Source organism: Larimichthys crocea, chromosome IX, assembly GCF_000972845.2.
Source record: "Larimichthys crocea isolate SSNF chromosome IX, L_crocea_2.0, whole genome shotgun sequence".
NCBI classification, from domain to species: domain Eukaryota; kingdom Metazoa; phylum Chordata; class Actinopteri; family Sciaenidae; genus Larimichthys; species Larimichthys crocea.
This window is the reverse complement of record NC_040019.1, coordinates 13,236,776-13,260,273: the sequence shown is the minus strand read 5'-3', so window position 1 is coordinate 13,260,273 and position 23,498 is coordinate 13,236,776. Positions and strand designations below refer to the sequence as shown.

Here is a 23,498-nt window from a genome sequence, read left to right as displayed (position 1 = left end):
TAACCAATAAAGTTAAAGAAATACAGGCATACTTTTTGGTTTGTTTTTATTTTTTGTTTTGTTTGTTGTTGTTTTTTTTTGTTTAGTCAAATGTAAGTATGTGGGGGAAACCAGAGCACCTGGAGAGAAACCCAAAAGAACATTTAACTAATTTTATGATCGTGGAACGGTTTTTGTATGTTTGTTTGTTTGTTTGTTTTTTTGTTGTTAGATCTATGTATTTGTGGGGGAAACCAGAGCACCTGGAGGAAACCCACAGGCATTTGACTAATGTATGAGCGGTGGAACTGTTTTTTTTTTTGTTTTTTTTAGATCTTATGTAATTTGTGGGGGAAAACAGAGCACCTGGAGGAAACCCCCAAGGACATTTAACTAATTTATATTGGTGGAACTGTTTTTTTTGTTTTTTTTGTTTAGATCTTATTTAATTTGTGGGGGAAACCAGAGCACCTGGAGAAAACCCACAAAAAAAAAATCACCTTATGGTCACATGACATAAACCTTTCTTCTTCTTCTTCTTGCCTGGTCGTCCTGCTCTTGCTTTAGAGTTTCGTTACCCAGAGAGTCCAAACTTGGGGAGATGTTGTCATTGCTCCTAATCGCAGGGATAAAGGACGTTGGGGTGTCCTGCTCTTGCTTTAGAGTTTTGTTAAACAGAGAGTCCAAAATTATGGAGATGGGGAAAAAAGGGCCATTATATCTAATCAACAGGGTCAGTGGATGTGCGGTATCCGCGCTTGCTTTAGAGTTTCCTTACCAAAGAGTCCAAACTGTGGGGATGCGTCATTACTCCTAATCACGGGTCGTGGATGTTGGGGTGTCCTGCTGGTTCAGAGTTTTAAGCAGAGAGGTCCAAACTGTGGGGAGTTATAGGTGCCTTATGTAACCACAGACTCAAGCGTGCCTGGCCGTCCTTCTTCTTCTTTTTTTTTCTTGTTTTTATCTTCGTACTTTTTTTTAAGCGTTTCATTAACCAGAGAGTCAACACTTGGGAGATGATGCCCTATACTCCTACTCACCGGGTCGTGATGTTGAGTTATCCTGCTGCTTGTTAGAGTTTCCATTACCAGAGAGTCCAAAACTTGGGGGATGCTGTCAGTACTCCTCAATCACAGGGTCTGGATGTTTGGGGTGGTCTGCTCGTGGTTCAGAGTTTCAGTAACCAGAGAGTCCAAACTTTGTGGAGTTATTCCTTATGAACCACAGATGTCAATGCGTGCCTGCCGTCCTGGCTCTTGCTGTTTAGAGTTTCATAACCAAGAGATCCAAACGGGGGAGATGCTGTCATTACTCCGAATCACAGGGTCCAGTGGTGTTGAGGTATCCTTGCTCTTGTTTGAGTTTTCATACAAGAGAGTCCAAACTGGGGAGATTGCTGTCATTACTCCTAATCACAGGTCAGTGGTTGTTTGGGTGTCCTGCTCTTGGTTCAGAGTTTCTTTAAGCAGAGAGTCCAAACTTGTGGAGTTATAGGCCTTATGAACCACAGACTGCATGTGAGCCTGGCCGTCATCTCTTGCTTTAGAGTTTCATTAACCAGAGAGTCCAAACTTGGGGAGATGATGCCATTACTCCTAATCACAGGGTCAGTGGATGTTGAGGTATCCTGCTCTTGCTTTAGAGTTTCATTAACCAGAGAGTCCAAACTTGGGGAGATGCTGTCATTACTCCTAATCACAGGGTCAGTGGAGGTGTGGTTCTGACTCTTGGTTTAAGAGTTTCATTAACCAAGAGTCCACCAACTTGTGGAGTTATTGTCCTATGAACCAGCAGAGTCATGCGTGCCTGGCCGTCCTGCTCTTGCTTTAGAGTTTCATTAACCAGAGAGTCCAAACTTGGGGAGATGCTGTCATTACTCCTAATCACAGGTCAGTGGAGTGTGAGGTATCCTGCTCTTGCCTTAGAGTTTCATTAACAGAAGTCCAAAGGGGGAATTGCTGGTCATTACTCCTAATCACAGGGTCAGTGGATGTTGGTGTCCTGCTCTTGGTTCAGAGGTTCATTAACAGAGGTCCAACCATTGTGGAGTATTGTCCTTTATGAACCACAGAGTCAATGGATGCCTGGCCGTCCTGCTCTTGTTAGAGTGTTCATAACCAGAGCGTCCAAAACTTGGGGGATGATTCATTACTCCTAATCGCAGGTCAGTGGATGTTTGGGGTTGTCCTGCTCTTGGTTTGACAGAGTTTCCATTAACCAGGCAGTCCAACTTGTGAGTTCAATGTTCTATGACCACAGAATCCAGCATGCTTGCCGTCCTGCTACTTGGTTCAGAGTTTTTGTTACCCAGAGAGTCCAAACGTGGGAGGATGATGCCATGGGAGATGATCAGTAACAAACAGAAATAATTAATACATACATGGAAATAATTTTACATAGCACAGCGTAAAAACTCATTTGAAATGACATTAGAACCCTAGGGAACAAACCAAATAGTTTTTACATAGCACCAGTGAAAAACTCATAATGATCTTTTAGAACCAGGAGAGAACAAACAAAACATATATTAGGAATCAAAGTCCACTGGCCAGGCATGTCCAAACTGTGGGTTTCAATGTCTATGAACCACAGATCACGCATGCCTGGCTGTCCTCTCATTGCTTTAGAGTTTCGTCAACGAGGCAGTCCAAACTGGGGAGATGTGCCATTACTCCTAATCACAAGGTTAGTGGATGTTGGGGGTCCTGCTCTTGGTTCTGAGTTCATTAACCAGGCAGTCCAGACTTGTGGATCATGTCCTTATTGAACCCACAGAGTCAAGCATGCCTGGCCGCCTGCTCTTGCTCCAGAGTTTTATAACCAGAGAGTCCCAAACTTGGGGAGTCATGTGTCCTTTGACACTGGGTTGGATGTAAAGTTTCCCATCGTCAGACATATGCCGGGACGTCTTTTGATCTCCAAGGCAAAACGGATAGACCCAGATTTGATATCGGCCTTTCTTTAGATAGAAGAAAGTTATCTGAAGGTGATTTCTTCAAATATCCAGCCACCGCAGAGTCAATGCATGCCTGGCCGTCCTGCTCTTGGTTCAGAGTTTCGTTAACCAGAGAGTCAAACTTGGGGAGATGATGTCATTACCCCCTAACACAGGGTCAGTGGAGTTGGGTGTCCTGCTTCTTGGTTCAGAGTTCATTAACCAGAAGAGTCCAAACTGTGTGGGTTATGTCCTTATGAACCACAGAGTCAATGCATGGCCTGGCCGTCCTGCTCTTGCTTTAGAGTTTCATAACCAGAGAGTCCAAACTTGGGGAGAGCTGTGCAGGACTCCTAATCACAGGGTCAGGGAGTTGGGGTGTCCTGCTCTTGGTTCAGAGTTTCATTAACCAGGCAGCCCAAACTTGTGGGGTTATTGTCCTTATGAACCACAGAGTCAATGCATGCATGGCCGCGTCCAGCTCTTGCTTAGAGTTTCATAACCAGAGAGTCCAAACTTGGGAGATGCTGTCATTACTCCTAATCACAGTCAGTGGATTTGGGGTGTCCTGTCTTGGTCAGAGTTTCATAACCAGGCAGCAAAACTTGTGGAGTCATTGTCCTTATGAATCACGAGTCAATGCATGGCCTGGCTGTCCTGCTCTTGCTTTAGAGTTTCGTCAACCAGAGAGACCAAACTTGGGGAGATGATGTCATTACTCCTAATCACAGGGTCAGTGGATGTTGGGGTGTCCTGCTCTTGGTTCAGAGTTTCATTAACCAGAGAGTCCAAACTTGGGGAGTCATTGTCCTTATGAACCACAGAGTCAGTGCATGCCTGGCCATCCTGCTCTTGGTTCAGAGTTTCATTAACCAGGCAGTCCAAACTTGTGGGTTCATTGTCCTTATGAACCACAGAGTCAATGCATGCCTGGCCGTCCTGCTCTTGCTTTAGAGTTTCATTAACCAGAGAGTCCAAACTTGGGGAGATGATGGCCATTACTCCTAATCACAGGGTCAGTGGATGTGAGGCATCTTGCTGTTGCTTCAGATTTTTATTACAGGCAGTCCAAACTGTGAAAATTCCTGCTTTGGGTTCGGTAAAGGTGCCTTACAATTCTTGCTCTGGTCGGTAAAGGTGCCTTACAATTCTGCTCTGGTCCAGTAAAAGTAATTTGCAACCATGCTTTGATGCTGTAAAAGCAATTTGCAATCTGCTTTGGTGCGGCGAAAAATATCACAATCCGCTGTAGGGACCATTGTGCCTGGAGATTGAGGCGCCTCTGGGTCAACGGTTATGTGTTCCCAGGTCTTCAGTTCTTGGACCAGAGACATCAGGCCACTACAACACATACGTAAGCAGAGAGAAGACTTACTTCAGGCCTCATGCTGGCCAAATGGACTCCTGGGAACTACAGAGCCAATGAGTGCAGAGGCGTCCTGCTCTTTGTTCGAGTTTCATTAACCAGGCAGTCCAAATTGTGAGTCATTGTCCTTATGAACCACAGATCCAAATGCCTGGCCGTCCGCTCTTGTTTTGAGTTTCGTTAACCAGAGAGTCTAGACTGGGAATGCTGTCATTACCCTAACACAGGGTCAGGGATGTTGAGGTGTCCTGCTCTGGTCTGAGTTCTAAAACCAGGCAGTCCAGACTTGTGAGTCATGTCCTTATGAACCACAGAGTCAATGCATGCCTGGCCGTCCTGCTCTTGCTTCAGAGTTTTATTAACCAGAGAGTCCAAACTTGGGGAGTCATTGTCCTTTGAACTGGGTTGATTAAGTTCCCATCTAGACATGATGCCGTGACGTCTTTTGATCTCCAAAGGCAAAACAGGAGAGACCCAGATTTGATACCGGCCTTTCTTTAGATAGAAGAAAGTTATCTGAAGGTGATTTCTTCAAATATCCAGCCACCGCAGAGTCAATGCATGCCTGGCCGTCCTGCTCTTGCTTCAGAGTTTCGTTAACCAGAGAGTCCAGACTTGGGGAGATGCTGTCATTACTCCTAATCACAGGGTCAGTGGAGGTTGAGGTGTCCTGCTCTTGCTTCAGAGTTTTATTAACCAGGCAGTCCAAACTTCTGGAGTCATTGTCCTTATGAATCACAGAGTCAATGCATGCCTCGCCTTCCTGCTCTTGCTTCAGAGTTTCTTTAACCAGAGAGTTCAAACTTGGGGAGTCATTGTCCTTTGAACTGGGTTGATTAAGTCCCAATCCAGACTTGATGAGGTGACTTGTTTTTTTTGGCCCCCAAGGCAAAACAGATAGACCCTGATTTAATATTGGCATTTCTGTAGAATGAAGGAGTATATGAAGTGATTTCTTCAAATATCCAGCACCGCAGAGTGCATGCCTGGCCGTCCTGCTCTTGCTTCAGAGTTTCGTTAACCAGAGAGTCCAGACTTGGGGAGATGCTGTCATTACTCCTAATCACAGGGTCAGTGGATGTTGAGGTGTCCTGCTCTTGCTTCAGAGTTTTATTAACCAGGCAGTCCAAACTTCTGGAGTCATTGTCCTTATGAATCACAGAGTCAATGCATGCGTGGCCGTCCTGCTCTTGCTTCAGAGTTTTATTAACCAGAGAGTCCAAACTTGGGGAGTCATTGTCCTTTGAACTGGGTTGATTAAGTTCCCATCTAGACATGATGCCGTGACGTCTTTTGATCTCCAAAGGCAAAACGGATAGACCCAGATTTGATATCGGCCTTTCTTTAGATAGAAGAAAGTTATCTGAAGGTGATTTCTTCAAATCTCCAGCCACCGCAGAGTCAATGCATGCCTGGCCGTCCTGCTCTTGCTTTAGAGTTTCGTTAACCAGAGAGTCCAGACTTGGGGAGATGCTGTCATTATTCCTAATCACAGGGTCAGTGGATGTTGAGGTGTCCTGCTCTTGCTTCAGAGTTTCATGACAGTCCAAACTTCTGGAGTCATTGTCCTTATGAATCACAGAGTCAATGCATGCCTCGCCATCCTGCTCTTGCTTTAGAGTTTCGTTAACCTGAGAGTCCAAACTTGGGGAGTCATTGTCCTTTGAACTGGGTTGATTAAGTCCCAATCCAGACTTGATGATGTGACTTGTTTTTTGGCCACCCAAGGCAAAATGACCCAACCCAGAATCAACATTTCTGTAGACAGAAGTTATATGAAGATGATTTCTTAAAATATCCAGTTATTGTTGAGGGTTTTCAAGACGATTCTCAAAGTAGTAGTAACTTGTACTAAGATCAGTGCTGCTTGAAGCTGTCTTACACATGTCTTACATCTACCAAACATCAAATGGGGGGAGCCAAATGGGAGGAGACAGAGCAGATCAAAGGGTAAGTGGGAGGAGTTAAAACCGATCAAAGGGTAAGTGGGAGGAGTTAAAACCGATCAAAGGGTGGGGAGGAGTCAGAACAGACAACGCATGTGGGCGGACCGGTGGGCGGAGTCAAAAACTGATCAAAGCCTTCAAAGAAAACAAACAAGCTCTAAGCATTTTTTAAAAAATGCACCAGACACTTTGAAAGATTCTCATTTCCACAGCCCAGCCTCTGTGATTTAAGTCAGTGCAGTCAGTGTTTTGGGGGGCTGGGCTGTCAGAAAACAATTTTTTAATCACAGACGTAAAACTTCCACTTGAGGCTGGCTCCAGAAGGAGTCAGTCTCCATAAGCCCCCAGTTAAAATGTTCACTTCACAGCTGAGACTCTTTGCACCGGGACTGGGACTTCCTGATTTATACAATTCATTCAATAAATAATTTGCTACAAATTTCACACCATGTTTACCTGTTGTCATAACACAATAATATTTAAGATAAAGTCGGTGTAACTAAACTGCCTCTGCAACAGGCCGGACACGTCACTGCAGGTACCTGCAACATGATAATTTAGGACTACTCTGAGTTACAGTGAGCTGCAGTTAGTCAATCTGTACTATAATATTTTTTCTTTTGTTTACAAGTAAAGCATTGAATCTCTCCGTTAGAGTGACACATTTATCACCACTTTATTATTTTTCCATTTTTGTGGATATGAATGAAGAGCTTAATTACAGGGTCATTCATTTGACTTCGGAACGGTCCTTTGACTTTGACTTGTAATCTTTTATTCCAGCTACAAAATACTGACTGGAGCAACACAACACATTCCTGTTCATGGTATTGACAATATAATATTAAGTATTTCAAAGAGGTTCCAAACAGACAATCTACAGCTTTGACAAACATGTTGAAGCATATATTTGTGCAGACATTAAAGAAATTTACTGCATTAAATGAAGACGTTTCAGAACTTTAATACTCATAATTCTGCTGAATGGAGTATACATATTTAGAAGAGTAATGTGATTTTTCACACGTGCAGCTCCACGGCTCCACCTAGCTGCTCAGTCCCAAACTACAAACTTCTGAAACTCAACAGCTGAAAGAGACGCGTGGAAAATGGGTTTAAAGATCCAAACATGATCAGGACCTCTCCACTAATCTCCCACATCTAAAGATCATTAATCCAAACATCCAAAAGACCTTCAAACGACACTTCATGGCAACTCTTCCCTTTTCAGATTAAAAAAAAGAGCGCAGTAGATACCTGGAGGGCCTCTGTGCTGTTGTAACGCTGTATTTACATGACAGGTAAACTCAAAGCCTGCTCCAAAGGGGACGAGAGGACCCACAGCTGCTGGTTATGGGATCAGTGTAAATTATGGTGGGAGGGGTATAGACCCCTATGGAGACTTTTTTAACAGAAAGGCATGAAGGGTAACGCAGACGGGAGGGAGGAAAGGGTTTTAGCAAAGATTTAGCAAATCCAGATTAAAGTTTTTGTATATATGTATCTGTGTCCAGATTAAAAAGTTGTTCATGTATCAGAGAATAATTACTGTATTGGTTTCAAGTCCCTTAAATTTGAATAGATAGATAGTACATGGTTCCTACACATTAAACATTAAATTCAAGGACTTTTCAGGTCCAATTCTCTCACATTCAAGGACCTAATACGGCAGGTAACTAGCAGAACGAAGACGATTTACTTAAAATATTTTTAGTTTTGTTAGTTTTAATCTTTAGTTGTGCAAGTCTCTGCACAAATCTATAAACTTCAATGACGTCTTATTTTCAAAAACGCTTAAGGCCTTGTTTTTTTCATTTCATTTCATTACAAGGACCCATGGGAACCATACAAATTATTTATCTTAAGCATCTCACAGTAAAAAATCAAGTCGTACTTGCACCTAATTTTTCATAACGAGAGCTCAGAGACAAGTCAAGTTATGATTTTACAAAACTAAATTTGATCAAACTTGAATCAGCTGATGTTTTTATTATTAATCCATTATCATACGACGTTTATTACTTTTATCACACTACCCAGCTTTTTATTGTTGTGTTACTAAACTTTTAACACGTTCTGTCCTCCGTCTTCATATTTCTCTCATCCTTTGATAATATTTGTTACTGACCAAAAAGATTTTTAACTGGGTCAAATGCAAGCGAGAAGCATTTCAACTGTCACACAACAGGTACGGTTAGTTGGCTGGCGAGACTCCCAACTACTTTTTGGCAGCTTGTCGCAAGTCGGAGAGCAAAACAGGGTCGAGATTCAAAGGCATGTTAAGTTTCCAAAAAGCTGCAACTGCTAATAGATAAAGCAGTTTGTACTGGGGCAAGTAAAAATGCACTTTGGGCAAGTAGATTTCTAAACCACAAACAAACCCTGGAGTCAAACAAAAAGAAGATTTGGAATTCAAACCACAGGATCATGTAAACTACTCACAAAAAGTTCGGGATTTTTGACTTTCGGGTGAAATTTATAGAAAATGTAAAAAGTTCATGCTACATTGATATTATATCATAAAAGTATTACGTTTAATTAGAAGCATGCGATGGTAATTTCTTCAAGCTAACAACAGTGGTGTGTATACCACAACTAAACATGTCAATGTCTCAGTAACTTGTCATGTATCCTTGAGCATCGATTACAGCTCGACGAGACGTCTCATGCTGTTCAAGTCGACTTGTTCCAACCTGCTGCAGTAGACCAGGTACTGCTGATGGACTGTCAGGTGTCGTCTTGGTGTCATGATGTCAAAACGTGAACAGCATGATGAAGAGGACTGTTTAAACACAAACTGTCACTGAAGCAGAACATTTAGTGGGATCACACACTTTGTTAGAGAACAGCATGTTCTGCAATAAGTACTGAAATATTCAACAGTTGGACACGTGCATTCAAAAGTTTAGTGAAGGTCAAATGAAGTTCACCTGTAAAAGGTTAGAGTGCATTTTAGGTGCACCGTTTGCTGTGAGGTGCAAACTTTTTGTGCTTAAAAAGTAGACAACTTTTGTGTTTCGCTGTTTTGTTCTGATTGTCTGAAGGCGACACGTTGAACTACTTTACCCAACTCCCCATTAAAGACCACATACTGTACCCAACATACTCTAAACGTCACTTTTTGTTGGTCCGTTTACAACAGATCACACGTTCATGGATAGAATTTCAAACAAAGGCTCATTTATTACCTCAAAGTTTCTCTTCATTCATTCGTTCACTTATTCATAACAAGGAGGCGTTTGACATGAAACGGCATCGTTCACGTCCGTTTCCGAGAAATACATTCACACCTTTTACGGAGGACAGTAGTAGTGTACAAATAGGAGTGTGTCCACAGCAAATTCAGTTTCAACTCTGTGATCCTTAGTGCACATGAAATACAAGAACCTGGATGTTCGTTCACCCTTTAACGAAGGCACGTTGGTCATAAAATACTGTACAGAGAAGGAGTTCCCTTGTTGTTGACACAGAAACATTTCTTTAAAATGGCAGCGACCGTCTACAACTGCTCCTGATGAAGTGATAAAACTAAAACATTTCAGATCAACGCTGCTCAAAAGTCACATGGAACTGTTTTTTTTTGTTTTTTTTAGTGGTTCTTTTTAAAAAAAGACGTTTTAAGTGGCTTCACTCGCTCTGCCTGAAGAGACAAAACAGTCTCAACCCCAAACATCCTCGACAGGCTCGAGTCTCCGGCTCAGAGTTTCATAAACTTTACAGTACGGTCAAAGCTTCACCTGCGTGTGTTTCAAACACACCAAGCAGAGCGTCTTCAGTTCAAGCTACTGGAGTGATGCGAGTCCACAACACCAGCTGTGTGTGTGTGTGTGTGTGTGTGTGTGTGTGTGTGTGTGTGTGTGTGTGTTTCAGTCCATGTCGTTTTGTAGTAGAGGGTTTTCTCTCTCTTTGGTCGAATGCTCAAGTTTCCTCAGAGGTGCGCCCAACGTCACATTTAGTTCTCTGCGTCGGGATCAGAAGAAAGAGTTCGTTACAAGACGGTGAGTGTCATTAAAAATATTAAAAAATAAATGTCATCAGGTATCATCAAGAATTAGGCTGGATTCATGCTCCAACAGAAGCTCCCTACTGTTGGAGAACTCAGCAAACTCCCAGTGAACACGAACAGACCGAACACAGCCTCGACGTTTTACTCACCAACTAGCCTGAACCGGTTTTTGGAGCATGCCAAACATAATTTCCTGGTTTTAGAAACCTGAATCTGCTTACCTGACGTAATCTGACAGAAACCAGGATGTTCCGGCATGCAAACACCTGATCCAGGACCAGTCTTTGTTCGTACATAACAAAACATTCCCAGAACCCATCGGACAATAATTTATTCACGTCAGGGCAACGACCAACGTTCCAGGACTTCTGTTGTAGCCAGAAAATGTATCACAGATTCTGATCCTCTAAAGGATCATTTTATATATATTTACCTGTTTATATGTCTTGTTATTTTAACTGTACCTATATCTGTTTGTGCTATGAGAGCAAAGTGTAACCTCTGCGTACCTGGTGAATTAAAGTGATTCTGATTCTCATTCTGATAAAAAGTCTGGTGAATATTATTGAATATTTCTACTAATAAGTAGTGTGTGATATGTTCTTCCACTGTGAAACAAAGCTCCACTGTTTACAAAAACTATTTAAACCACACTTTATTGAACATTTCACTTTGAGCTGTCAGGACTTTAACAGATCGCCTTCTGATGCAAAACTATAATTAAAAAAAGTTCTGTTATTCTCCTGTTTGAATGTGAAGGAAACAACTGAACACGAGCGTCACTCTGTGTACTCCGTACAATCACATGACGGGTTAGGGTCGACCAACCGCAGGCGACGAGTTTCCCAACCCGAGGAACCGAACGTAGAGCTTGTGTTTGTTACGGACACGATAGATTCACTCGAACCTGAAGCACACTGAAGTCTTATAGAAACACTGTAAAGTCTTACATGTGTATGCATTTTGTGTGCTCACCCACCTGAATTATTCACGATATATTTCTCCTTTCTTTCATGCTCATGTGACCCGTTTACCGGCTCTTTATCGGTGGCCTAAAAGATGACCACATCGTCTTACAGGTCAGCCAATCAGAGAGTACAACAAAAATAAAAATAACAATGACAATTAAGCTGCTCAAACGAGCAGCGTGAGGTTTTTGTTTTGTTTTAAGTTTTAGATCGTGGATGTGCAGGGAGATTAGGAGTTCATGCAAGGAGTCATTTTCAGGCTACGATCGATTACATCATGCAGTTAATTACGAGGACAAGCGATTGGTTAATTGGGTGTCGGTTCAACATGATCACATTAAAGAGGTGAAGGCGGTCGGTTAGTTCGCCTCCGCAGCACGTTTGATGGGCTGATGGGCAGTGTGTCTACGTCATGAAGGGAGTTCCTTCAATGTGACTCGTGACATTGATCCGAATATAACTCACTTTACTTGTTTACATGCCGAAATATTATATAAATTTGGAAACTTTGATGTGCACCAGCTCCGTATCCAGAGCGTGATCATCTCGCGACTCGATTTCTGTAACGCCCTCCTGCCGGGCCTCCTCAGAATAAATAAAGATCAATAAACCCCATCGAATCAAACGAATTCATTCAGATTTGCGTGATTGAAACCTGATTTGTTTTTTTGTTTTTTGAAGTGTTACAAACCCCGGGGTTCTCCACCACTGTGGAAATCATAGCTTGTTGATCTGCACGCCGCTGCAAACACAAAAACATCAAATCCACTTTTGAAATCGTTGCATTATTAAAACCTTCCGGCGCTCATTTCTACGGAAGCCCTAAAGGGTCATACATACATACATTTTATTTCACTCGTTTTCCTGTGATAACGAGATAATTAATCAGTGCAGGAAACATAATTTAGTGTAGCAATGTCCTGCAATGATTTAATACACTAGACTATCGTTTTGTTTTCTCCAGATCTCCAATTAATTATCTCGTTATCACAGGAAAACGGGTGGAATAAAATGTATGTATGTATGACCCTTTAGGACTTCCATACAGTTCACCTCAGTTTACTTTCAGCTGATAGGTGAGACCGTAAAAACACTACAGCTGTCAACAGAAGAACACTCGTTAAGTTTAACGACATTATACAACGACGAGCGTTTCATAACACACAGATTAACTCATGATGCAGACACGATGGACATCGTGGAGGTTTAACCTCGATACCACTCTGATGTTCGTCAGAGAGAGTGGCTATCTTAGCTTAGCATAAAGAATGGAAACAGGAGGGCAGAAGATAAAAGAACAAACAGCATCTAGAAAGCTCGCTAATTAACACTTTACAACCCTTGTACACAACATGAAGTAGAGCTGGAGCCAAGCTAGCCATTTTCCCTTGCATTAAGCCCTTATGCTAAGCTAAGCTAAGCTAAGCTAACCGCCTCGTTGCTGTGGCTTCATATTTAGCATACACACAACAACAGCGATATTGGTCGACTCTTGCTGAGAGACTGAAAAGAGTGACACCATGTTGATGTCTGTATGCTAAATATGAGGCTAGAACAAGTACGTAGTTAGCTTAGCATAGCATAAAGTCTTGAGGCAAGGGGAAAACAGTGAGCTAAGCTAACTGTCTTCTTGCTGTGGCTTCATATTTAGCATACAGACATGAGTGATATCGGTCCCCTCTTGTTAAGACATGAGACGATACCACTCGCACACACTATAAATGCTAAATTGAAGCTAGAACAACAGAGTTGCTTGCTTAGCATAGCATAAAGTCTTGAGCTAAGCTAAGCTAATAATTTTTCACGTGCAGATATGAGAGTAGTATCAATCTTTTCGTCTAACTCTCGGCAACAAAACACAAAATTAGCATTTTCCAAAATATTTTAATAAAACTTTCCCAGAGAGACATAATTTTATGATTATGAATGTTTACAGTGTTGCTGCAAAACGGCGGCACTGCCAGTTCATATGTATGACACATGAAACCTATGTACAAGAGTCCAGAGGTCAAACCTTTGCTGACTCACTCAAAACAACCAGAACGTCCCCAAATGAAAGGGCAGCAGTTTGAAGTCTACTGCACACAATAATCACTACTGTGTCGTAACCAATTATGCTGCAGCTGATAATATTTCACATGTTGCCATCGGTGTGAAGATAAACAGGCAGGAAAGACAGACAAAGAGCGCCGATTACACCTGATAGGTGTTAACTTCACCATTCATAGTCAGTCAGAGGTGGCTGTCTGTTATATAAATGCAGGTCAGCAGAGGAGCAGGAGTGATTGTGTGGACATCACTGCATCATGAATATTAATGTCTGGTCTTAATATAGTTTATCCTCATGAAAAGACAAAAAACAACAATACGATGTATTAATCCACCGCTGAAAATAGTCCCCAATTACTGCTCCAAGTCCCCATGTCCAAATGTCCAACTTCACAGCAGAAATAAACATGTTTACAGCCTGGTACAAAAAACAGTTTTGGTCTCTGTAGCTAATTTCCCCGTTCATGACAACTGTACTGAGGGTGAATTTATATACAACTCACCTGTTCACATTATATTAAGGCTTAAAGTTATGCAGGATTAAGAGCGTGGACGCTTTGATTGACAGGTGGGTGTAACCAGGTGTCATTAAGCCTGAGCTCCACGCTCTCCACCTCTGAGCCGGGGCCGGCGGAGGCAGAACTCCCATTGTTGGTTTTGGCTTTTCATGGGATTTGGTGACAGTAACAAAAATATAGAATAATACCAGACAGATTTCCTGATGTGAGATCAGCTGTGATATGAAATGTATCTTCAGTGCTTTCCGTCAGTTTGTGAGATATTAAATGTAACTACGTGACATGCCACATGCAGTTAAAAAAACATATCAGCCTGCATGCCGTCTGACAGCTTTACCTTCACTCTGCGATACACGAGGGTGGCGATTACGATCGTCGCCAGGCCGAGGGCGATGAAGCCGTACTGCATGTACTCCATGATGGCCGGAAGAACAACCAGGTTCGTGTGAAACGTAGTGAGGATGGGGCCGTCGATGTAGCCACTCTACAGGAGGAGGCAAAAAACAAGATGCACTGTGGTGAATTATGAGACTGTATGATGACTCTTGTCACCTCAGCTTTAATGTGAAAGAGACAAATTGACTTTAAACACACGTTCTGATGTCTAATCACATGTTCAGACCTCTGATCGACAAACGCATTTCAGATTTACGATGAGAAAGACGCATTTCTGCTGATCTCTGCATGCAGATATCTGCACACCGCTACATGTAAACGACCACTCAAAGCGCTTTTACACCACGTATCTCATTCGTATACTGATGGCATCGGCTGCCATGCAAGGTGCCAACTGCTCAATCGGGGATCGGACTGCTGAGCCGGCCCGCTCTATCTCCTGAGCCACAGCCGCCCGGTAATCGTAGATGTAAAGTGGAACAAACTGGACCTTTAAGTATATTTGTGTATTTAAACAGTGTGCTATTACTACTTTTACTTGAAGTAAAACATTTTTTTGGATACTTCTTAAACCCTTTATTTGTTTGTGATTAAACCTCCAAGTGGGTGTGGGGACAGTCGATGCTTTAAGGGGGAAACATTGGTCTAAACAACAATCACACCCAACAGGGAAAACGATGTTGACACTCTGGTGGATGTAGCAACTCCACCCAGAGTCAAGTACTGTACACAACCGGACATCAGCGACTCACCTCCTCAAACCAGATCATCGGCATCACCACCTCAGAAATCTTGCCAGTTTCTCTGCAATGACACAAACACTCGACTTTTAAATTCCCAAAGGTCGCATCGGGAGCGGTTGAGAAAAGCAGGAAACGTACAACACGAGATATTTATATTGAACAATGAACAGATATAAAAACAATGCATGACAAACGTTTATGACATGATAACAGTTTAGGGAATAACATCCTTACGTAATCCCCGACACTTTCTTCATGTAGAGGTTGAGCTGCAGGCGGATGGACACGTTCAGCGGGACGCCTGTGAGCTGGAAAAACAGCAACAAATCTCACATGGCGAATAAAAAAAGTTCCACTGCCCACTTTTTAAATTAGTATGGGAACGTTTCAATCTCCATCCGACTATAAAAAAAAGAAGGTTCCCACTTAAGCAAACACAAAAGAAGGAAATCCTCACGTGAGAAGGATTCTTTTGGAGGACATGTCTTGATGATTTGTGACGATTAAAATCAAAGCGTCAAATCATTACCCAGGGACTCGCTGCTAACGTGATAAAACAAACAGAGACTTAAAAAATCTTTTGTCTTAGAGTCTGAGCGGCCAACAAACTTTTACAAGTAGTAAGTAAGTAAAAACAAAATGCAGATTTTCAAATCCAAAACGGATAACTTGACTCTGTCCAAAGGTTTGGACGGAGTCAACAAAAGATGTGGAAAGAAACTGATTGACCTGTTTACCTGTGGAACCTTCCACAGGTAAACAGGTCAATCAACAACAGGCGACAGTGTCATGTCATGTCATGTTTGCGTATGGAAAGAGCATCCGCAAGTAAAACTGGGCAGAAACTGTGTGAGCAAGAAATGAAGTGATCCTTAGTGAGAATGTACAATCCATGAAAACATTCGGAAAATCGTGGACGTCAAGAGGAAACCAGCACGATCTGTGTTGCAGTTTTTGGGTCTTCCTGGATTGTTTTTTGGTTTCTGTGCACTGATCCTTAAACTTTTTTTTATCCCATACGTATTTTTGCATGTTTGCTTTATAAATAAATGAAGTTTGAGTTGATAAATGCTGAAATGTACTGGAAGGACTTTCTGCACGTGTTACAACAGGTCCGGCCTTCCTGCAGTCCTGACCACTGAAAACGTGTGATGCAACCAAACTAAACTCAAATAAAGAATAACTAATAACTACTTTAAACAGCTGAGAGACTTTTTCTGGATTCTCTGGATGTCTCAACCAAAATATTCCTATCAAGAGCAGATCTTTCATCTTTCATCATCATAAAGTGTTCAGTTTTAACATAAATCATTCTATGAACAGTGTGAAGGACACGATCGTAACTGCTCTGCAGCCAAGTTTCCTCAGACATCAGAACCACCAGGCACGCGAGAGCCGGAAATCAAACATTCACCACTTGAACCTGCAGGAAATGAAAAGCCCCCGAGCCACAGAGAACATTTCCAGCACTTACTGCACACAGAACATTTCCACAGGTCGAGCAGACACATGGAACAGGTTCATTAGTTTGTCGCCTTGGACGTGACAAAAAGACAAAAACAATCAACACTTAAAAAAATAGTGCCCAGCAACTAATTTAGCAACTTCTGGGACAGACGGACCAAACTAGTGTTGCGTCCACGAGTTCACAGAGCCGTGGCCGATGGGCTTTATTATCTCTGTAGGATTCAGTCAGACACACACAACAATCACGAGGAGCAGTAGGATTACATTTCAGCCCGATCACTGCAGAATTCAGGCTCAATGCTGCAACAATTTCAAAACTTAGGACACAAAAATCTGGATAATCTGGAAATACGTCTGTGAACATCGGCCATCGTAAAAGCTAGAGTGTCACACCACGACGAGAAGTCGCGAGTGTAAAACAAAGAAAGTGCTGAAAGCTGTGCCATCTCACACACTTTCATAAAATCTCACGCCAAATGATTTCCCTTAATTATTAACTCGTTATCAAACTCGACTTTCAGGAATTGCTGGACGCTGTACTCTGCATGCACATGAGCTTTAAACCTGCGTCGTTATCAGACCTGAGTTTTGGTTTTACTGGAGCCGTAGCAGAGTTTCTAACAGCCTTTAACTCGCACAGCGACTGTAATTGCAGATGAATGGCCCAATTTTCCAATTACCTTATCACAACGCAGCTTACAGCCAACTACCCTGCTGATGAGGTTTACACAAGGCCGGTTGCGTAATGGGTTTAGGAACGAGGCTGAGTCATGGCAGCGTTACAGCTTATCTGTCCCAGGCATCACGATCTGTGCACTTTTACGACGTTGTTGCAGTAAAACCAGGCAGCGAGTTCACGGTTATATTTGTCACGGACAACAAGCATCAACGTCGAGCCTCCTCTGTGATTAAACTGATTCAGCCTGATAAATGCAAAACTGCGGCAAGGAGACTTCCCTTAAAGCGCAGAGTCTCGTTCTTGCTGAATAAATGAGACAGATACTCGTTTATCGATTCATTTTATTGATCATTTGATGAATTCGTATGTAGGCATCTCAGTTTCAAACTGAGAAAGCTGCGGGAAAGCAGAGTTTGAAGTGTTGGCGACCCTTCACCCACCCTCGACCCGAGATTCAAACTCGTACTTGACCCTGACACACGGGCCCAAAGTTTGCGGGTCTTTGATATGTAATCAGTCCACTCCTGCTCAAGATGACCACACGACACCTCAAGGACACCAACACCAGCCACACTAAAGTGGTGTCAGTTGTCGTCATTACACAACGTATGTCTGTCTTGTTGAGTTATTTTTAGGCTTAACCGCCAAGAATAAGAAGAATAACAAATCATTTATTGATTTCTTCATTCACCCTTTTCTGATTCAAGGATGGAGGTGAGGGTGGAGGCCAACAGTCCATTACAGCACCTCCAATCGGAGCTGAAGAACTCAGCTTAAATCTCTCTCACCTGCATGTGACGTGTGTGTGTGTGTGTGTGTGTGTGTGTGTGTGTGTGTGTGTACTCACTGGATGAATGTCTATGAAGAGGCCGTGCTCGTCCTCGGTTGGGTGAAGGCCCTGCACGTAGTCCAGCAGCACCGGATCAGCATTAAAGAAGTGAGGATGAGAGATGAAGCACGGAGAGTCTGAAAAAAACAAAACAAAGTTCACATGAACTGCTGCCAGATGTAGCTGCTGTTAGCTCATGTTAGCCCAGTTTGTTAGCCGGTGCTTTACAGGCCGCTCAATACACGTGGAGCTCGGACTCACTGTGGCGGCAGCTGCTGACATTCAGCAGCCCGGACTGCCTGCAGGGGCAGAAGCCTTCGTTGGGGGCGTAGTCCGTCCCATTGGCAAACATGGTTTTAGGTGCAACATATCGATAAAGAGGTATCCCCTTCAACTCGCCGGAGCGCTGATAAACCAGCTCCAAAGATCTGAGACAAGAAGCATTTTGTGATTAAGCAGAAAGAAACTGAAACAAAGAACCGAGGATGAGCGGAGACACGTTTACCTGCAGGCGTCGGGGCTGTAGAAAGGTAACGTGGTCTCTTTGGTCATGAAGGGAGGCCACATCTGTCCGGCCGTGCCGTTGATCATGTTACACTGAGGAGTCCGCCAGTAGGTCAGCTGATAACAGAGAGGACAGTCAGGTGTGTTTACAGAACAAACGCGTGATCTTCAGACCGTCAGTGTCGCGTCCACGTCTCACCTCCGTCAGGCCGTTCCACGAGTCGACTTTGTGCACGTTCCTGATGTCGTCTTTCCCCGTGAAGATGGTGAACAGGCCGGTGTTGGAGTTGTTGAACTGAATAAAGAGAGAGACGAACGTCACACTTCATCGGCAAGAGTCACAGGTTTGATTCCTGTCCCAGTCAAAGTTAGAAACTTTCCATGTGAATAAACGGGAATTGGATATTTAGTTTGGATATGATACATTTTGTTTAAATTGTCAATCTACCCCCAGTTTACAGTTCATTGACATACATTTCCATAATTCCCATGGCATCTCCAATTTGGAATATTTCCAAAATTCCCCAGCTTAACTTCCCATGGAACGTTTCCTAGAAAATTACCGGAAACTTTCCAACCCTAATAACATGCAAGAGCATTTAAGACATTGTTATTTAAAACACAATACTGGCTGTTAAATCCACGCTGATGCTTTTCTATAAACGGTCAGTGAGATAAAACTTTAACAATATTATTCTCTAAACTCTCACCACCAATCAAAACGTGACTTCAGAGATCGCCAGTTTTACAAACGTCACTAATAAACCTTTAAGAACACTCACTTCAGCAAAAAGGCCAAACTTCCCCGACGACGGCAGCATGCCCGGCAGGTATTTATTGAGGAAATCCACCAGTTTGCTGTCGTAACCCCACATCAGCTCCCCGACTGTCTTGTTCAGGAAGGGCCCCTCGTTGAAAGCCTTGAAGGTGGAGCTGATCATCAAACGCACAGCGTAGGGCAACTTCTCCATCATCACCGCTGCACCCTAAAAAACAAACACACACACATGGGAGTCAAACGGCAGACAACCGACGGACTGAGAGTGTGAAGAGGGAGGAGAAATGAAGTCTCACCAGCACCAACATGTTTGGAATCATGACCACGTCGGACTCATTGCCGACAGACATGGACGGCTCGAAGAAATATTTTCTGTACTCTCTGTAGGACACCGTGTCGTTGTCGTGAAACGTGATGTTGTCTTTCTGGATCTGTTTTCTGGACAAAGACAAAAAAAATAATGAGTCAACAACGGACATGGCTGGGAGTACTACTAGAGGTGAATTCCTCCTCAGGGTGCCTTTAAAGTAAAAGCAGAGGCACCTGGACAGGATGAGTGTTCAGGTGAAGGTGTGTCAGCACCTGAATTTGGATCCTGGATGAAGAATAAGTGCCGGTCAGTGGTACAAACGTATCACACTCTGACAGCCTTTCGTTAAATGGTTAATTCTGCCTCGCTATCATTCATCTTATCTGCCTTCATCCTCTTTATCACATCAGTCGGATTCTGTGTACAACGTGGACTTTGAACCCGAGGAGGGCAGAGGTTTGTTTTGTTTTTAGAAGCACGGCGAACACACGAATTAAACGTGTACGACATGCGGACGATATTTACAGCTGCAAAGATGAAGTCAACTCAAATGTGAATATTTTATGAGCAACTCAACCATCGATCGAGGAAATGATTCAAAGATCATGAAAACCTTTTGATAAATAACGTACTACTCTACTACAACAAGCTCCAGCCTTCACCATCCCGCGTTTGACTGTTGGCCAACTTTTTAATCTTTCTTCATGCTGAACATCAACATGGTGTCGCCTCACAGCAGGAAGGTTCCTGGTTTGAACCTCAGCTCGGGCCTTTCTGGTTCTCTCCGGGTACTCCGCCTTCCTCCCACAGTCCAAAAACAAAAACACTCAACATGTTAATTGGTTGACTGTAAATAGTCTGTAGGTGTGATGAACTATGCGATGAACTGGCGACTTGTCCAGGGTGTACCCCGCCTCTTGCCCAGTGTCAGCTGGGACAGCTGTGACCCTCGTGAGGATAAGCGGTTACAGATAATGGATGCATGTATCTGGAAACCCGCTGTAGGTGGAGGTTAAACTCAGCAGCACTCAGAGTCATGCATGTTTCAGAATTAATGTTTTGTGTGCAACGACTTCTAAAAGTGCAAAACTTACTCGCTGCTGGTAGATATTCAGATTTGCATTAATGTTTTTTTCGGGTGAAGCGGATCCAGCAGCCTTTACTGCTCCTGCCTTTAAATGCTGGAAAGAAAACTCCTGACAAAAATCAACTTTGACGTCATCGTGCTCTCTCTGTAACTTCAGGTCAACATATGGGGAAGTGGGGAAAAAAAAAAAGTTTAGATTCGACCCGCCCCAGACTCCCTCCTTTGTAGCACATATGGCGGGAGTTACATAACAAGGATTTGGATGCCACAAACAGAGAAGGGCACATAGTGTTCCCAAAAACTTTCTTTCAGCTGCAGAGACGACTCTGCCTCCACAAAGCAGCAGCTCACATCCAGCCCGGTCAGTGAACGTCTGAATTCAGACTGAAGTCAGCAAAGACAGAGAAGACGAGCTGGGAATGCGTCTTGCGACACATTTACAGGACGCAGGACAAAGTGTGCTGATAAAAAGTGTGAGTGAGTCAGCGTACCTGTAAACATACGGGCCTCTCTGCTCCACCATGGGCTTCTCTCCTTTCAGAATCTCTTTGGGGTTGAGGATGTTGAAGAAGTAGACGGACATGAAGAACGGCACGGGGACGTCCTTCCACATGGTGTACGATACGTTGTTCTGCGGGTCGATCACTGTGTTCTGACACGACAGGAAGACGGAAGAGTCATTTAATTAGAGAACAGAGTCGACCTCTAACGGCTCGTTTTGTTGCAGCGGCAGACTGAAACAAAGCCGACAAACACACGTGAAAGAAATAAAATCTTCATGTTAGAGAGTTTCTTGCGTTTGACTGACTTGGTGACAGTCGCTTCGTCGTAATCGATTCTTCGCTTTGTTTCTGGTTTCTTCAGTGCAAACTGAATCTTTGAACACTGATCAACACTTTCTGGCATTTTATGGACCAAACTTTTTGATTTCTTAAAGAAAATGATGGAAACAATTGTTAATCATTAGATTCCGTGCAAATGTATTTTAATTTCCAATACTTTGATTGATTCCTTTTTCCAGCATCTTATCTGTTCCCAGTCTGCATCTGTCTGATAGAAACACGAGCCTCGTTGGAATATGACAAGAAGAGTTAAAAAGGGCTGCGGTTTATGATTTTATCATTATCGTTTAATCTGTCAAATCATTTTCAGGAGTAAACAAAGTTTTTTTGGTCCATGAAATGTCAGAAAATCGTTAGAAATGTTTCTCAAAGCTCAAGGTGAGATCCTCAAATGTCAAACATATTCAGTTTACTGTCACAGAGGACTTATTATTATTATTATTATTATTATATTATCTAAATAGCTGTAGTAATTCATCTAATAGTCCATCATCAACAACGTTTTCTTTCTTTGTCTGACCAACAGTCCAAAAAACTCTGAAGAGGTTCAACTCACAATTATGGAAAAAATGTAAAAATCATATTTAAATTAAAGTTTCTCCGTCTAAACACAAATTTAAAAATCTTTCTATTGTACAAAAAAATACATTTTTATTTCTTTCATGGACGTTCAGACGACTTTTCAGTACAAAATATTTCGTCTTCATGCCTTGATGACGTGAATATCGCCGCCTATCAACGACTCGCAGATCAGTCATCGATCGTGGAAAATATCTGAGCTGAATTTCTCTCGTTTGTTTGTTTGCACAGTGAAATCTTCCAGGACTTTTCAGGACCAGGTCTGAGTTATTGAAACACTGACAAACCGTTTGTCTCTGTTAACGGTGAATATAGGTCCATATTAAACATTTGAACATACATACACAGCATTAAGAAAAACTTTCTGAAACAATAACTCGACCGGCCTCTTCATTTGGCACAGCGCTCTGCCACAAGTCTGACGTTTATGAAGCTCATAAAGTTTCAGTTAGTGTTGTTATGTAACGATTATGTTTATTACTGAGGTTGTAGTTTGCAGTGACTGGACTGCATGAACGTGAGCGCCGTTATAGATTATGACCAACGCTTTTACAGACACGAGAGGGACGAAATATTACATTATTATTATTATTATTATTATTATTATAACTTGTTACACTGTTCTTCTCATGCAGCACATTTTTTCTTTGTATTGTTGAACCTGTGTTAACGTACACGCGACAAACATACCTGAAACAGCAGAAACTGAAACATTATGGGCTTATTATTATTATATTACTTATTATATTACTATATTATGGAGTCAAATTTATGTCGGAGTGAAGGTACATAAAGTACATGGAGTACATGGGTACTGCCCGAGCACAAACCACACTGAACATTTGAGTTTCAGCAGCTCAGCAGCAGGAGGCTGTGAGAGTTGGACGATGTCTCGCAGAGTCATCCACGTCTGAGACAATGCACTACCATAGTAAAAACGAGCAGACCTGAACTCTCAGTATGAACCTGCATTAACCAACTCTGTGGTTTAACCCGACAGGTGCAAAAGCAAACAGGAGTCATTTTCCTTTACAAACCACACTGAACATTTGAGTTTCAGCAGCTGTGACATAAGATCAAACATCCTCTGAAAGACGAGACAATAAAAATAATAAAAATAATAAAAATAATAAATAAAAGACTCATCTGTCCTCTGACACACTAACAGGTGTGTGATGCTGCAGGTGTTTGCACGTCACTCTGCGTGTGAAGTTCATCAACGAACCTACAGAATGATTCAGAACCAGCAGCTTGTTTGTTTTAATGTTCAGAACCAGCAGCTTGTTTGTTTGTTGTTTTTAATGATTCGGAACCAGCAGCTTGTTTGTTTTAATGATTCAGAACCAGCAGCTTGTTTGTTTTAATGATTCAGAACCAGCAGTTGTTTGTTTTATGATTCAGAACCAGCAGCTCGTTTGTTGTTTGTTTTAATGATTCAGAACCAGCAGCTTGTTTGTTTTAATGATTCCGAAACCAGCCGTTTGTTTGTTTTAATGATTTCAGACCAGCAAGCTTGT

General features: G+C 42.5%; 1 protein-coding gene across 3 annotated transcripts in view; it reads right to left on the bottom strand.

The window, feature by feature from the left end:
- Positions 1 to 9,384: 9,384 nt before the first annotated feature.
- The window catches only part of scarb1 (scavenger receptor class B, member 1), a 36,091-nt gene continuing 21,977 nt past the window's right edge, over positions 9,385 to 23,498 (bottom strand). For 2 of the 3 annotated variants that reach the window (XM_027282142.1, XM_027282143.1), the window contains exons 2-13: positions 21,052 to 21,212; positions 19,460 to 19,601; positions 19,168 to 19,371; positions 18,585 to 18,680; positions 18,387 to 18,502; positions 18,143 to 18,309; positions 17,900 to 18,018; positions 15,141 to 15,214; positions 14,916 to 14,967; positions 14,105 to 14,251; positions 11,212 to 11,284; positions 9,385 to 10,186 (exon numbers count right to left, since the gene is read on the bottom strand). In XM_027282142.1, coding sequence (XP_027137943.1) covers positions 10,179 to 10,186; positions 11,212 to 11,284; positions 14,105 to 14,251; positions 14,916 to 14,967; positions 15,141 to 15,214; positions 17,900 to 18,018; positions 18,143 to 18,309; positions 18,387 to 18,502; positions 18,585 to 18,680; positions 19,168 to 19,371; positions 19,460 to 19,601; positions 21,052 to 21,212 — 1,359 coding nt within the window. In that variant the 3' untranslated portion in view covers positions 9,385 to 10,178. The remainder of the gene's footprint in view (positions 10,187 to 11,211; positions 11,285 to 14,104; positions 14,252 to 14,915; positions 14,968 to 15,140; positions 15,215 to 17,899; positions 18,019 to 18,142; positions 18,310 to 18,386; positions 18,503 to 18,584; positions 18,681 to 19,167; positions 19,372 to 19,459; positions 19,602 to 21,051; positions 21,213 to 23,498) is intronic. The other variant, XM_027282144.1, reaches the window with a different exon arrangement.